Source organism: Cetorhinus maximus, unplaced genomic scaffold (assembly GCF_964194155.1).
Source record: "Cetorhinus maximus unplaced genomic scaffold, sCetMax3.hap1.1 HAP1_SCAFFOLD_396, whole genome shotgun sequence".
Lineage (NCBI taxonomy): Eukaryota > Metazoa > Chordata > Chondrichthyes > Lamniformes > Cetorhinidae > Cetorhinus > Cetorhinus maximus.
In genome coordinates, this window is record NW_027596342.1 from 203,910 (window position 1) to 221,067 (window position 17,158).

At 47.5% G+C, this 17,158-nt stretch overlaps 1 protein-coding gene across 4 annotated transcripts in view; it reads left to right on the forward strand.

Annotated features, from left to right (window-relative positions):
* Positions 1–17,158, forward strand: part of LOC144673605 (solute carrier organic anion transporter family member 2A1-like) — a 210,664-nt gene that overhangs the window by 169,419 nt on the left and 24,087 nt on the right. For 3 of the 4 annotated variants that reach the window (XM_078535353.1, XM_078535356.1, XM_078535355.1), the window contains one exon: positions 7,460–7,524. In XM_078535353.1, the coding sequence (XP_078391479.1) occupies positions 7,460–7,524 (65 nt within the window). Of the gene's footprint in view, positions 1–7,459; positions 7,605–8,499; positions 8,655–17,158 lie in introns of those variants that run through there. The other variant, XM_078535354.1, reaches the window with a different exon arrangement.

Genomic DNA, 17,158 nt, shown 5'->3' on the forward strand with positions numbered 1-17,158 from the left:
CACAGGAAGAGGGGGTTGGATGAGCGGGACACTCTTGGAGTCACCTGGATGGATGGGCCCCGAGTGTACACCTGCTGATCCTCCTCCCCATGGGGGCGCTGGGCCCCAGGTTGACTCCTTGAGGAGCAGGGGAAGCTGGAGTGAGATCGAGCTGTCTGGCACCCCTCTTGCATACACACTGTTGTGGGCCAACTATGGCATCAGCAATGGAGTTGAGCCCACGCAGCAGTGCAGGAGCGAAGTCCTGGACCAAGGTCTCCAAGCTAGCCACCACCCTACCAGCGTTGACCACGGTACATTGGCATGCCAGCACTATCACCTCAGCCTGAAGGCGAATGGACTCCTCCATCATGCCTTGCAATCTGAGGAGTGCAGCGGACATCCTGCCCCGATGTTCCTGAGCTTGTCTTTGCAGCTACAGCAACAGTGACGTGACTGAGTCCAGAGGTTCGTCATCTGACTTGGACACATCAGAGTTCTGGCCTCCAGCAGTCCTCCGAGTGCTGGGGATCTGGGAAGTCCCTGCCCCCGCCTGCTGTGGATCTCACAGTGACGTGCTCACTAGATTGTGATCCCGAAAGTACTCTGGAACTAGGCCCCACTGTGATGTGTGTCTCTGCGCTGGTGGAGAGTGTGGGTGAGCGCTATGACGGGTGTTCAAGGAGGGTGTCATCAGATTCTCCTTCGGGTGTGTCTTCGGGCCTTGACAGGGGGCCCTTGGTTTTGGATTCCATCAGCTGCTTCCCAGTTGTGCCTGTGAAAGAAAGGAGATATTTAGTGCATGGCAGTGGCCTATGAAACAGGACACATCACTCACAACCTGGTTGTCTGCTGGATGTTGCACTGCTGGATCCTCACTTGGTAGAGCAGTACTGACCTCACTGTCAGCACAGGACTGGTCCAGATCGTGGCCGGCCAGCTGGATGGCTCTGTTTTCAAAGGCTGTGAGGACCTTGATTTCGGGCATTCCGCCACTGGTCTGCGACCTCTCTCTCTTGTTGTGTGCCAGCTTGTCCTGCATTGATAGAGACAGAGAAAGAGTAAGCAAGACGCCTGCCAGGCCAGATGATAACTATGCCTGGCATTAGTGGGTGGCGAGTGGTCCCATGGACGGGTTAAGGACAGTGACAGTGTTTAAGAGAATGAATGGTGATGTCCCTTGAGCTGGCAGTGAGTGAGATCCCTGTGGATGTGTGATAGGTTTGTGAGTGTGTGAGTTGAGAGTTATGAGAAGAGTGACTTACCCTGGTGGAACAGTGGAGATTATTCATCCTCTTGCAGCACTGAGTGGCTGTCCTCTTCTGAAGGGCATTGGCACTGACCACTGCTGCCACAACCTCCCAAGCTGGATTGGTCAGGGTGCGGCCCACCCTGCGCCAGAGGATGGTACAGGGTATCCCAGTGGAGGTGTGTAGGTGGTAATCAGCAAGGGGTTTCCTTGCTTATGTTTGACCTGATGCTATGAGACTTCATGGGGTCCAGAATCCATATTGAGGACTCCAACAGTAACTCCATCCTAAATGTATCCCACTGTGTCGCCATTGGCCTCTGGTGGGTCTGTCCTGCTGATGAGACAGGATATATCCAGGGATGGTGATGGTAGTTTCTGGGACATTGTCTGTCAGGTATGATTTCTTGAGGATGACTATGTCAGGCTGTTCCTTGACTAGTCTGTGAGACAGCTCTCCCAATTTTGCCACAAACCCCCAGATGTTACTAAGAAGGACTTTGCAGGGTCAACAGGGCTGGATTTACTATTGTCGTTTCCAGTTCCTATGTCAATGCCATGTGGTCTGTCAGTTTCATTCCTTGTAGACTATGATACAACTGAGTGACATGCTAGGCCTTTTCAGAGGGCATTTAAGATTCAACCAAATACCGTGGGTCTTGAGTCACATGTAGGCCAGACCTCGTTAGGATGACAGATTTCCTTTCCTAAAGGGAACATTAGTGAACCAGGTGGGTTTTGTTTTATGACAATTGACAATAGTTTCATCACCATTACTGAGGTTAGCTTTTAATTCCATATTTATTAATTGAATTTAAATTCCACCAGCTGTCCTAGTGGGATTTGTACCTGTGTCCCCAGAGCATTAGCCTGGCCCTTTGGATAACCAGTCCACTGACATTACCACTACACCACAGCCTCTAATTCTATTGTGTTTTTTTAAGTGCATTGTTAAGGCTTCTTTAATTGAAGATTCCAGTACTTTCTCAATGACTAATGTCAGGCTAACTGGTCTGCAGTTCCCTGTTTTCTTTCTCTTGCCTTTCTTGAATAGAGCTGTTATGTTTGCTTACTTCCAATCTGCTGGGACCAATCCAGAATCTAGGGAATGTTGGGAAATCATAGCCAGTGCATCCACTATCTCTTTTAGAAGCCTAGGATGTTGACCATATGATCCTGAGGATTTGTTGGATTTTCTAGTTTCCTAAGTTTCTCCAGTACAGTGGGGATATTTGCTGATGATTGCATAATATTCAGCACCATTCGCAATTCCTCAGGCAGTAAAGTAGTCCGTGTCCACATGCAGCAAGACCTGGACAACATTCAGACTTGGAACATTTGCACCATACAAGTGCCAGGCAATGGCCATCTCCAGTAAGATAGAATCTAACCATCACCCCTTGACATTCAATGGCATCACCATCGTTGAATCCCCCACTATCAACATCCTGGGGGTTACCATTGACCAGAAACTGAACTGGACCAGCCATATGAATACCGTGGCTACAAAAGCAGAGGTTAGGAATCCTGTGGTGACCTGACTCCCCAAAGCCTGTCCACCATCTACAAGGCACAAGTATGTCATACTCTCCCCTTGCCTGGATGAGTGCAGCTCCAACATCATCCAAGAAGTCCAAAACCATCCAGGACAATGCAGCCCACTTATCAGCAATCCATCCACAAACATTCACTCCCTCCATCGCCAGCGCACAGTGGCAGCAGTGAGTACCATCTACAAGATGCACTGCAGCAACTCACCAAGGCTACTTCGACAGCACCTTCCAAGCCCGCAACCTGTACCACTGAAAAGGACAAGGGCAGCAGAGGAATGGGAATACCACCACCTGGAAGTTCCCCTTCAAGCCACTCACCATCCTGATTTGGAAATATATCACCATTCCTTCACTGTTGCTGGGTCATAATCCTGGAACTCCCTCCCTAACAGTACCATGGGTGTACCTAAGCCACATAGACTGCAGCAGTTCAAGATGGCATCTCACCACCACCTTTAATTAGGGATGGGCAATAAATGCTGGCCTAATCAGTGAAACCTACACTCCGTGAAAGAATATAAATAAAAATTACATTAATTTCCTCACTCTTGTTAACCCATTGGTTACTCTCTATTTTTGGCATGTAACTTGTGTCTTCCACTGTCCTTACTGTGTCCTTGCACCATTTCTTAAAAATGTGTCACATTTGCCACTCTCCAATCCTCTGACACCTCCTCTGTTTCCAGAGAAGATTAGAAACTTATTTAAAACACTTTTATTAGCAACCCGGAATGTAACCCATCTGGACCAGGCAACTTATCCACTGTAAGCCTAACCAGCCTTTTCACTCCATCCATTACCTGTATCATCTCTGCTTCTACCAATATTTTGTCAGCATCCTCTTCCTTGGTGAACAACCATAGAAATTACTAATTAAATAGCTTGTCCCTTGCATCTGTCTGTGGCAGTATTGGTTGGAATGACCAATTCACAGTCGTTTAGGAGACAAAACCCCATCTTCACACTGAGGATACCCTCCATCATATTGTGTGGCACTACAGCCATGCTAGATGCCCTTGATTCAGAACACATGTAGCAGCTCAAAACTGGGCATTTATGGGGCGCTGTGGACCACCAGCAGCAGCAGAATTATATTCAAGCACAATCTTTAGCCTTATGGTTTGGCATATCCTTCACTCTACCATTGCCATAAAGTCAGAGACCAATCCTCGTTCAATGAGGAACACAGGAAAGTGTACCAGGAGTATTACCAGGCATACATAAAAATAAGGTGCCAGTCTGATGAAGCTACAACAGGGCTACATGCATGCTAAACAGTAGAAGCAAAATGCGACAGACAAAGTGATCTCAACCAATGGGTCAGATCAAAACTCTGCAGTCCTACCACATTCAGCCATGAATGGTGGTGAACAATTAACTATAGGAAGAGGCTTCACAAACATCCCCATCTTCAATAAAGACTGCCCCAGCATGTCAGTGCAGAAGATAAGGTTGAAGCATTTGAAACTATCTTCAACCAGAAGTGCTGAGTAAAAGTGATATAAGGAAAATCTTTTTCACCCAAAGGGTGGCTGGAGCCTGGAATGAACTTCCTGAGAGGGTGGGGAGGCAGGTTCGATCGGGGTATTGAAAAGGGAGTTGGATTGCTATCTGAGAAAAATGTGCAAGGTTACGAGGATGAGGCAGGGGAGTGGGACCAGGTAGAATGATCTTTCTGAGAACCAATGCAGACTCTGGGCCAGATGACCTCCTTCTGCACTGTAAAGATTCTGTGATACTGTGAACGATCCATCTTGGCCCCCAGCAGGGTACACCCACAAAGCTGTTAGGGAGGAGTTCCAAGATTTTGATCCAGTGACAGTGAAGGAATGGTAATATATTTCCAAGTCAGGATGGTGTCTGACTTGGGAGGAAATTTTTCCCATGGGTCTGTTGCCCTTGTTTTTCTAGTTTGTAGAAATCACAGGTTTGGATGGTGTGTCAAGGGAGCTTTCACGAGATGCTGCAGTGCATCTTGTAGATTGACACTGCAACCATGGTGCATCTGTAAAGGAGTGAGTGAATGTTTAAGGTGGTGGATGGGGTGCTGATCAAGTGGGTTACTTTGTCCTGGATGTGGTTGGAGATGTTGGAGCTGCACTCATGTAGGCAAGTTGAGAGTATTTCATCACACTCCTGACTTGTGCATTGTCGATGGTGGACAGGCTTTGGGGAGTCGGGGGTGAGTTACTCACTGCAGGATTCTTAACCCCTGACCTGCTCTTGTAGCCATAGTATTTATATGGCTAGTCCAGTTCAGTTTCTGGACAATGGTAACCCCTAGGATGTTGATAGTGGGGGATTCAACAATGGTAACACCATTGAATGTCAAGGGGTGATGGTTAGATTCTCTCTTGGTGGAGATGGTCATTGCCTGGCACTTACATGGTGCAAATGTTACTGGTCACTTATGAGCCCAAGTCTGAATGTTGTACAGGTCTTGCTGCATGTGGGCACGGACTACTTTAGTGCCTGAGGAGTTGTGAATAGTGCTGAACATTGTGCAATCATCAGTGAACATCCCCACTTCTGACCTTATGATGGAAAGAAGGTCATTGATGAAGCAGCTGAAGACGGATGGGACGAGGACACTACCCTGAAGAAATCCCGCAGTGATGTTCTCTGTACTTACACCACATGGACAGCAGCAATTCAAGACCTTCTCAAAGCAATTATTGTTGGCATTGCCAAATATTCACATCCCATGAATGAATAGCAGGGACAAGTAACACCTAGTGTGACAGTTTCCATAAAATCTATAAAGGCTGAAGTTGATCATTGCATTGCATTGAATTAGCTGATCCTAACTCAAGCTGACTTGGGGTGTATTTCCAGGCCAGGGAATGAAAACTGTCCAGCAATCTGTTCCTGACTGCTATCCACCAACCTTGCTGCAAGCATCCATCAACAGACACTAGCTGAGAATATGATGGAAGAGCAAAGATCCAAAATTAGTAACTAAATATTTATTGTATGTTTTCATTTGACAAATTGAGCTGTTGACGATTCCATTGCCCAGCACTGCAAAGTAACAACACTATCAGCAAACAAATGGCAACTTTGCAATGGTGTGTACTTGTGTCTATTTGGTTTCAACAAAAACACATGATATGAGGCATAAAACCCACGGTTAAAGTGACCACACAGTATGAAGGTTCTCTCCTCATTTGATGTAACAAGTAAAATTAGCAGCATATGGTGTTCTCAGTGTTACATTAAAAACAGCTGAGCACATTCAGAAGTGGTGAGGAAATGTGACAATGCTGAAATTTATTCAGAACTTTATGTGCCTCACAATATCCAAATTATTTTCTTAGTATTTCTTGTTCTTTTAAAGGTTTTCCCAACCTCCAAATTAACCATTCCACTGAGTGATGTCATTAGATGAATGGAAGATGTGGAATAAAGAATAGTAAAATCTGGTGCTGGAACATTAGCAGAATTCAGCAAAATATCAATATTTCAGCTTCAGGTTTAAATCAGTGATTAGCAGTAAATACAAACCGTTGTCTCTTATCCAGCCAATTGAACCAATTTATTTAGCTGAATAAAAGATAGTCAAGAGTCCAATTTCACTTCCATTTACTCTAAGGTTTAATCTTTACCTCCCAAATATTCTCCTTTGTTTTTAAACTATAAGTTTACTTGGTGGTTAGCTGCAGATGCAGGTTTCATTCTGAATCACTGCAGTAGTTGGGTTTGATTGATTGATTGATTGATTTCAGTGCCCTTGTACCAAAGCCAGGAAAATGTGCCTATATTTTTTCCTTGATCACTTTTGAGTGATTCTTATTGGAAAGTACTCACGCGAAGATCTTGAGTGAGAGCAATGTGGTGCCCTCCATGGTGTCAAAGTCTGGAAGGTTGCTAACTCTGGTTGGGTCATGTGCCCCAAAGTTTCAATAGATGAACTCCCACCACCAATTTTACTGTTTTCACACCCCCGCTTTTGGTTACCCAACACATCAATCCTTGCAATAATCAAACTATAATAATGACTAAAATGTGAGCAAGCCCTCAATACTCCAGAAGGTACTGTATCCATTTCATGGTTTATCCAGAATGTGCCTGTACCAGGGGTGCTTTCATTCTCGGAACATTGTGGTCCTGTTGTTGTGAGTCTGGCAGAGTAAATCATGGTAAGAAAATCCCCCTATCTTTCTTCAGGATTGCTCACAGGAGTGTCTGTGGATTTAATTTTTAAATCCAGGAGACTCCAGGAAATTCCAGATGGGTTCTCAGATTTGGAGTAGATGGGGTTACTAGAGTGCGTCTGGTTCCCATGATTGCAGATAGCAGTAACAACCAGAAAAAGAGAAAGAAATTACAAAAGGCACTTTCAATAGCTGTTTTAAATACAAACTGGTTCAAAAGATCAGCTTATCTGCACATCTCCCATGTTATGATGAAATAGCTTTTCAACCCTGTTTGAGAGAAAACAGAAGCAACTTTACAGGACAAATCTTAATGTGGAGGTGAAGTTTCAATTTCCTTAACAGGATGTGAGACAGAGGGGAAAAAAAATCTGTGAATGTAACTGTGGTGAAGAGAGCTGTGGACACCACACTGGCTATTGGCTCAGACTGACCTTTACCTCAAGGTAAAGCCCTGTCACATGCTGTGATCACATGAACAAGGTTGATGTATTGAATTCTTGTTTTTCTTCTATTTTCCACAGAGCGGTGAGACAAGAACAAAAATCATTTGCAATAGGGATCCAGTTTTTGATAATGAGGATGTTTGGTGAGTACAAATCAGTGAGGAAGACTACCCAACAAACAATGCACCAGCTTTTGGGGGTGGAACAGAAGACTTTTCTCATAGAGATAAAAACAAAAAGCTAAAAGCTACTGCGGATGCTGGAAATCCAAAACAAAAACAGAATTACCTGGAAAAACTCAGCAGGTCTGGCAGCATCGGTGGAGAAGAAATCAGTTGACGTTTCGAGTCCTCACGACCCTTCGGCAGAACTGAAGTATAGTTAGGAGAGAGGTGAAATATAAGCTGGTCTAAGGTGGGGGGCGGGGGGAGAGAGAAGTTGAGGGTGGGGTGGTTGTGGGGATAAGCAAGCAGTGATAGGGGAAGATAATCAAAAGATGTCACAGACAAAAGGATCAAAGAGATGTTGAAGGTGGTGATATTATCTAAGAAAAGTGCTAATTAAGAATGGAAGGCAGGATACTCAAGGACCCTGTTCTCTTGCCCACATGTCTGTCCTTGGCTTGCTGCGTTGTTCCAGTGAAGCCCAACGCAAACTGGAGGAACAGCACCTCACCTTCCGACTAGGCACTTTACAGCCTTCTGGGCTGAATATTGAATTCAACAACTTTAGATCTTAAACTCCCCCTCCCCCCATCCCCACCCCGTTTCTCCCCCCTCCCCCTTTTTTTTTCTTCAATAATTTATATAGATTCTTCTTTTCCCACCTATTTCCATTATTTTTAAATCTAAAACTAAAACTTTGTTAGTCTTTCCACCCCACCCCCACTAGAGCTGTACCTTGAGTATTCTGCCTTCCATTTTTAATTAGCACTTTTCTTAGATAATATCACCACCTTCAACACCTCTTTGATCCTTTTGTCTCTCTCCTAACTATACTTCAGTTCTGCCAAAGTGTCGTGAGGACTCGAAACATCAACTGATTTCTTCTCCGCCGATGCTGCCAGACCTGCTGAGTTTTTCCAGGTAATTCTGTTTTTGTTTTTGACTTTTCTCATGGCTCCGTTTGAAATAATGGTTACTTGTAATCAGACAACATTTAGAGCTTTGGCTTCACTTTCACCAATTTGGATTCTCATAGTTCAATGGTGAGGGTGGTAATGCAATAAGGTTGCTGACTTATAAAAATGAATAAATAGAAATTGCTGAAAAAAGAGGCATGCTGTTTCAGCTTTTCATCTTGCACTCGTCAGGACAGATGCAGGAATGCAAAATTTCAAAGGGAACTGCATGAGAAAAGGGATGCTTGTTGGTTGGTAAGTCGGTTCCGTTCGGTTGAGATGTCGCCATGGTGAATGCAACAAGGAGCCATTGTTCCCCGTGCTTTTGTTTATTCAAAAGAGTGCAATGTCTAGACATATACCTTTTGCCAATAGAGGATAGGTCCCTGCATATTTCTAGCAAGCACAATTAAGCTACATTATGAGCCTGACTGATAATCTTAAATTGGTTGTTAGTGTAATTCTTAGCACACTCAGGATTATTCAGCAAGTGCTGCCTAATCACAGAATCAGATCTAACGATAGACATTATGTTCTGAGTTTGTGGGCACAGGTTGATTGAGTGTGGTCAGTACTCTATTGCAAACAGCCAAACGGACTTGCTGTTTGACACAATCTGCCAGTCGTCGGGACTTATGGCCTACATACCTGGCATCGCACTGGCAGTGAAATTCATATACCACATTACTCATTTGTGCAGTAGGCAGAATGTATTTTTGGCTTGACAGCAGCATCCTGTTGGGGGAAACATAGAAAATAGGAGCAGGAGTAGGTCATTTGGCCCTTTGAGCCTGCTCCACCATTCAATATGATCATGGGCGATCCTCTATCTCAATGCCATACGCCCACACTCTCCCCATACCCCTCAACACCTTTAGAGTCTAGAAATCTATCTATTTTCTTCTTAAATATATTCAGTCGCTTGGCCTCCACAGCCTTCTGCGGTAGAGAATTTCACAGGTTCACCACCCTCTGAGTGAAGAAGTTTCTCTTCATCTCAGTCCTAAGTGGCCTACCCCGTATCCTGAGACTGAGACCCCTTGTTCTAGACACCCCCAGCCAGAGGAAACATCATCTCTGCAACCAGTCTGTCCATCCCTGTCAGAATTTTACACATTTCAATGAGATCCCCTCTCATTCTTTTAAACTCCAGTGAATACAGGCCTAGTTGACCAAATCTCTCCTCATACAACAATCCTGCCATCCCAGGAATCAGTCTGGTGAACCTTCGCTGCACTCCTTCTATGGCAAGTATGCACTTTCTTAGATAGGAGACCAAAACTGCACACAATACTCCAGGTGTGGTCTCACCAAGGCCCTGTATAGCTGCAATAAGATATGCTTGTCCTGTACTCAAGTCCTCTCGCAAAGACGGCCTACATGTCACTTGTGCTGCTACTGTATAGTAACAGTGTGAAATAGCTAGCTTCACCTTTTGCTCAAATTTTTGAGACACTTTACCCTTCCAAGATAATCTGAGATAGTTTGGGCACTTTTCAGGTCCAAAAGTAGCAACCTTGGGCCCATTCATGAGTATGTGTGATACACGGCAAGCAATGATCTAACTGGGATAACCATTATCCCACAGAATGGCTATGACGTGCCCTATTTTGGTATCAAGCTTGCATGGCTCAGGCTCAATTTGCAAGATTGCCAATAAGACCAATCTTATAGAGCGTGGAGCTCTAGGAATACGAATGTGGATATTGGCCAGTGAAGGTAAGCTAGCAGTAGACAGCAATAGAGAACCAATTAGCCAATTTTTCAACTAGCATGTCAAGGAAAGGGAGCTTGTTCCATTTCAAAGGTGAATGTGAGCGCAGGATGGAGTGCATTAAGGTGTGTAAGTGAGTTCTTACACGCAGCTGCAGATTCAAATTTAGCAAACATGTCATCTATGTATTGGAAGTATGCAAGGGGTAGGAGGTTCGAGGTTATTCTGTCCAAAACATGTTTCTCATAGAAACCAACAAAAATGCAGCAAAAGCTAGACCGAGAGGGGAACTCATGACAACGCCATATCGTCATCTATTTGGGCATACATAGCCTCATTAAAGTTGAATTCAACTGCGCAGGTTATAAGTTAATAAGTTCAGTGAATGCAGATTCAGAACGTCGAGATTGCCATGAAAAATTGAGGTGGTGCAAATGTCTATGTTTACCTCGTGTGGCACAAGTGTGAATAGGCTGGCAATGTTGAACGAATACATAGACACGGCATTACCGGGTCAAGTATAATCTTCACATTAAGTGAAGAAATCCTTCATGTATGTGAAATACTCACTTAGAACTGGTTGTAGCAATTCACCCAACCATTTGGTAAATTCAGGTTGTGCAGAACCATTCATAGATAAGATAGGGCATAAAGGAACATCACTTTTGTGTGTCTTGGGTAGCCCATATATATGGGCTGTGTGCATCAAAACTATCCTGTGCAATAATAGCTACCCTGATCAGATTGTTGTTCACTGTGTGTCACACATACTCACTAATGGGCCTATGGCTGTCACTTGACCTGAAAAGTGCCCAGTCTACCTCCGATACCTTGGAAGCGTAAAGTATCTCAAAAATTTGAACTACTATGCAGTGGCAAAACAAGTGTGATTTCTACTAATAGGATGCTGCCATCAAGACAAAAAATTATTCTGCCTATCACACAAATGAGTAATATGGTATATGAATTTCAGAGCCGGTGCAATGCCAGGTACATAAGCCATACGTCCCAATGACTGGTAGGTCATTTAAACAGCACATTCCTTCAGCTGTTTGCAATAGGCAGAGTACAGACCGTATTCAACTAGCCCGTGCATCCAAAACTCAGACATGGGGCAGAATTTTCCGGCTGACGCAAAGCCTGCACGTCAGCACTTAACATGTCGCATCCCAACATCAGCGCGCGGCATCGCGATATTGAGGTGGGCGGGCGTGCTATGCAACGCGATGCGCGCCCGTCATTAATTAAAGGCCTTGTTAAGGCCCTTAACTTGGCAATTGACGCTGATTTTGAGGAGTCCGTGTGAACTTCGGCTCGGCGCACGGGCCCAACAGGCAGGCGGGTAACTGATTTTTTAACAAACCTCATCCATGGGCGGGATATGTGGGCTCAGCGGTTGTTCATGTTTTTTCTGAAGTATTTAATGCAGAAAGTGTTTTCAATTTGCCTGTGTGATTGTTACCAGTTCAGATCAATTTCCAACAGCTTTCTCTGTGCTTTGAAGCTTAAGCTCAGCAGTCTGCAGACAGTAATCTTTATTGGGCCTGCAGCTTTCCGGAGGCCTCCATTTAGCCTGGGTATGGGTTCTAACCTCTCCACTGGAGCAGCTCCTCTGAGGAAGAAAGGAGGGATAGAATAAGGAGGAGGCCAGGAGTGGACAATCAGCCTCCAGGGGAGCCACCTTTGGGAGGACAGGCGCAGGCACAAGTCCCGCAGGGTCAAGGGGTTGTCCAAGATGGAAGGGGCCGCAGAAGACGCCACTATCCTGCTGCCAGGGTATACAGGCGGCGAAGCAGCTACCTCAATATGCCTGAGGAGCAGTGCCGAAGGAGGCTCCATCTGTCAAGGGAAACAGTCAACTATATCTGTCAGATGATTGGCCCTGAGATCTCCCCTAACTGTGTGGGTGGACACCCCATTCCAGCGGCTCTCAAGGTCACAGTTGCCCTCAACTTCTATGCCTCTGGCTCCTTCCAGGGCTCAGTGGGTGATCTTTGCGGTGTCTCCCAATCAGCTGTCCACACTTGTGTCAAGCAGGTTACAGACGCTCTGTTCAGATGGGCATTGACCTTCATCCACTTCTGCTGCAACCAGGCAAGTGAGGGACAGCGAGCCAGAGGCTTCACGGCCATTGCTGGCTTCCCCCACGTCCAGGGTGCTATAGACTGTACACATATGGCCATCAAGGCACCAGCAGGTGAGCCCGGTGCCTTCATCAACAGGAAGGGCTTCCACTCCATGAACGTGCAGATAGTGTGTGATCACAGGATGCTGATTCTACAAGTCTGTGCAAGGTACCCAGGCAGCTCCCACCACGCCTACATCCTTAGACACTCCCAGGTGCCGGGGCTCTTCAGTGCTCCGGCTCGGCTGGATGGCTGCTGGGTGACAAGGGCTGTCTCCTCAGAAGGTGGCTCATGACGCCTCTCTGCCACCCAAGAACAGAAGCTGAGGAGCGGTACAATTGGAGCCAGGGCACCACAAGGGCTGTGGTGAAGAGAGCTATCGGTCTTCTCAAGATGCGCTTCCGATGCCTGGACCGCTCAGGGGGCGCACTCCAGTACCCCCCAGATCGCGTCTCTGTGGCAGTGGTAGCATGCTGCGCTCTCCACAATCTTGCGCTGGAAAGGGGGGACACAGTTGATGATGAAGACCTTGATGCTGTGGATGAGGCTGCACATGATGAATCCAGCAGTACCTCAGAGGATGAGGAAGCACAGGGCGATGAAGAGGGGCAGCACGCCGACCCGCTACTACACCAAGGAGGCAGGGACACCCGGGGCAATTTAATCCAATGAATCTTCAGCTAGCTCCACACACATGGATCAGCAGGACACGTGACACTTAGGTGCTACATCTTCCACCTCATCAGCTGCAACTAAGGGCTTAGTACAGAAACATCAATGTCCACTCAAACACTCATGAGATGTCTGTGAAGCATACAAATGCAGCACAAAGGAAATGCCCTCAGCCATGGCCAGAAAAGTGGACTTTATTCAGTCCAGCATAAAACACAGACGTCGCTCTGACATATATAACTATTTTTCCCTAATCTAGGACCAACACAAAATCACCAGTGACAAACCCGTGGAGTGCCTAATGTGCCTTGTGCTTACGTTTACGGGTGCTACATCTAGGTGCCGCCCCATCGCTCAGAGTGGCTTGTGAGACAGCATGCTAAATCTGCTGTCCTGTTGGCATCGATGACCTTGGCGGGCGTCCTCTGGCCCGTGGAGCCTGTGATGGCCCCGCCTGGGAGGGAGTGGCCAGTTCCAGAACTGGCACCTCCCCAGTTGTCGCAGTCTCAACGGATGCAATGGTCACTGGCAGAGGGATGGAGGAGCTGCTGCCCTCATCCGGAGCGCCCTGAGAGGAGCTCGCAGCGACGACAGGCAGCTGCTGCGCCGACGTGAGGTCACATTGGACCTCCCTGCTCACCGGTGCCCAGGACATCTCCCAAATTGTGAATGACCACTTGTGACCATTAGCACTGTGAGGGCTTGCAGGTCAGAGCGTAATCCAATCAGAAGACTCTCAATCCGATCGAAGCCCCTCTCCATGAGAGTCGCCAATCTCTCAATGGGGGAAGCCTGAAGCTCTGTCCTGAGGTTCATGCCTTCACTGACACTCTGCCTGGACTCCTCCACCACAGAGACCTAGTGAAGCACACCCTCATGCAACCCTGCCAGATGCTCCCGCGCACCCTGCCACTTGTCCTGCAGCTGCTGCATTGGTGACATCTCCAGAGGCACATCATCACTGCCCGACTCAGCATGTGCCTGGTCCCCTGCAGTCCTCCGGCTGCTGGCGCCATCGGCACTCTGTCCGTGCCATCTCCTCCAGCGATTGTGAAGTGCCCTCTCCACTATGCCCCGGGACACTAGACGACGTTATATTCCCCACCGAAGTGTTTGTCGCTGTGCTGGTGCCTGGCTGGCTGAAATTATGTGCCGCAAGTTACAAGTCTTGGCCCTCAGGTGTGGAGGGGGGGCTCCGGACTTTTTGGAGGTGGCCATGGGGTGATGATGCTGAAATTAACAACAAGGACAGTGCATCAGTTAACGTTCAGTCAGTAACACCTTTCATCCCTTTCCCCCCAGCCTCATAAGTCGCTCACCCTTCGAGAACCTAAGGAGACGAACATTAGTGGGGTGGTAAATAGTCAAGAGGAGGCCCAAACATTACACGCGCATACGGACAGGCTGGTCAGATGGCCTAAGGAATGCCACATGGAATGTTTTGTGGATAAGTGTTCAGTTAAGCACTTGGGCAAGACAAGCAAGGTACGGGAATACATGAGTAATGGTAGGACCGTGGGAAGTCATGACGATTACAGGGACCTTGCTGGACAGACCCATTAAGATAGCAGAACAGGAACATAAGGCGTTTAACAAGGTCAAAGCCAGACGTGCCTTCATTAGACAAGGAATAGAATGTAGGAAAAGGGAGGTCATGTTGCAAGTGCAGAAAACGCTGTCGAGGCCACATCTACACTTCTGCATTCAGTTGTGACCTGTGCTTCATGGGAGGGATGGCATTGGAGTGAGGAGAGTGCAGAGGTACCTGACCTGGATGCATGCTGGCCTGGAGAGTTGCAGTGATGAGGAAACATTGCAAACACTTGCGACATTTGCCGTGGATCGCAGGAGATTGACAGGTCACATTATTGACCTTCATACCTTTATGAGGGGCATAGAACGGGTGGACAAAAAGCAACATTTCCCCTTGGCACAGGAATGACTAACATGGTGGCATTTATTTAAGTTGAGTGCCATGAGGTTGAAAGGTGAGGTGCTGAGCACCTTTTGGGACAGAGTAATGTGGGACACACTGGCTGAAAGGGTGGTGGAGGTACAAACCCTCCTAAGATGCAATAAGTATTTGGATGTGCAGCAGCGATGCCATGACATGTTAGGCCATGGGGATAGTGGCCACAAATGGGATAAGGCGACTTTGGAAGGTGCTAGAGATGCGCATCCTCAAGGGGCCAAGAGACCTTTGTGTATGACCCACACGTCTGACTGTATCAGTCTGTGAATGAGCAGTGTTGCAGCATTAACGATTGCAGCAACCATCAGTGGTTTGGATGGTGGGGAGACAGAGTGGATGGGACTGTGGACCTCAAATACCTGGCCGCTGCACCCCAGCCTCGCCGACACCTGCCGCCCTGGCCGCCTGCCTCCTCCCCATGGCCTGTTCCTCATAGGTGGTGAGGTGCTGCAGCACAGCGTGCCCACCACCAGCTGGCACTCCGTCAGATTGTGCTCTGTTTTTGCCTGCAGAACAGAGAAGAGGATTTATTGGGGCTGATTGCTCATGTACTCTGCACGCGCATACCGCACCCCAACCACAGTGGCCCATCTGAGGCCTCCAGCGGCTCCTGTCCACACTACTGGTGATCAGTCCCCAGAAGATAGTACAGCTGGTCCCAACCCCCTTCCCCAACGGACACCTTGGACACATTCGGCGTCCATCACTTTGAATAACACACGGGTCTTAGCGCCCATGGCAAGGAGGCGCAACTAGGTGCGGTGCTGAGGCCAGCAGATGGCTCTTGGCCACGACACCTTGAGGCTCCCCTTCCACCATCTCATCACCATCAATAAGACATGTGTTGGAGCTCTGAGTATGTGTCCAGCTGTCTCCCCTGCAGGTTGCCCCCAGACTACTCAAATGTGACAAACACCAACATATGCTGCAGGGAGAACCCATCTTCTCCTCAACTACTAAGGCTGATGTTAGCATGGTCACTATCTGTTTACCCATCCAGCGTGTGCCAAATGCCCAATGCAGTAACGACACTAAGACATGGAGGGTGGGGGGGGGTGCTCAAAGGCTAAGGCTACCTGCTGGGTCAAATGGCCAAGGCTGACATGGTACTCACCCTTCCAGAGTGCAGCAAATCATTGAAGCGCTTGTGGCACCGGGTTCCTGTGCACCACACATCGTCATGGGAGCTAACAGCCACCGCCACCTCCTGCCACACCTGCCTGGTGACATGGGGGTCCCTCCTCCTCCCATCCGCTGGATGCAAAATATCCTGACGGTTGGACACCTCTTGAAGGAGGACAGCAAGGCAGGCATCTGAGAACCGAGGGGCTCAGTGGCCCCCCCGCTGGCCTATCGTGCGGCCTGCCCCCCTCCTCCTCCTCCTCCTCCTCTGCCCTCAAACCAGCAAGTCCTTCTCTATGAGTGGCCATGGTTCACTGCCTCAAGGAGGCTGCCTGGCCACTCTTTATACAGACTGCTGGTTCCCCATTGGAACTGGTGGTCTGAACACGCCCGCCGCCGATTCAATTTTCCCGTTGTATACAGGAGTTGCAAACCTGCTGGGCAGGCCTTAATTGGCCCGCCCATGCAAAATGGTGGCACGGCCTGTTTTGGCGGCGGCGATCAGCTGCCCGCCCCCTGCCGAGTCGGTCGGGTCCGTCCGCCCGTTAAGGGCAAAATTCAACCCATAACGTCTAATGTTAGATGTGATTCCACGATTGGGCAGCACTTGCTGAAAAATCCAGAGTGTGATAAGACTTACACTAAGAACCAATTTAAGATAATCAGTCAGGATCACAACGTAGCCAACTTTTGCTTGCTAAAAGTTACATCTATTCATATGCAGGGACCTGTCCTCTGCAGGCAAAAGGTATGTGTCCAGCCATTGCACCTTTATTGAATAAACAAAAGCATGAATAAACAAATAGATTCCTGGTGCATTCACCGTGGCAGTGTCTCAACCAATCAGAGGTGACTTGCCTACAAATCAGCACCCCTTTACTCATGCAGTATAAATTGTTGTTCCCTTTGAAATTTGGTATTCTTGCAACTGTCCTGATGAGTGCTAGATGAAAGGCTTTGACAGCATGTCACTTTTTTCAGCAAGACTCAAGTTCTGTACTATCAAGCACTAAAAATAGAAATAAATGTTGGCACAGAAGCAAACGTGTTA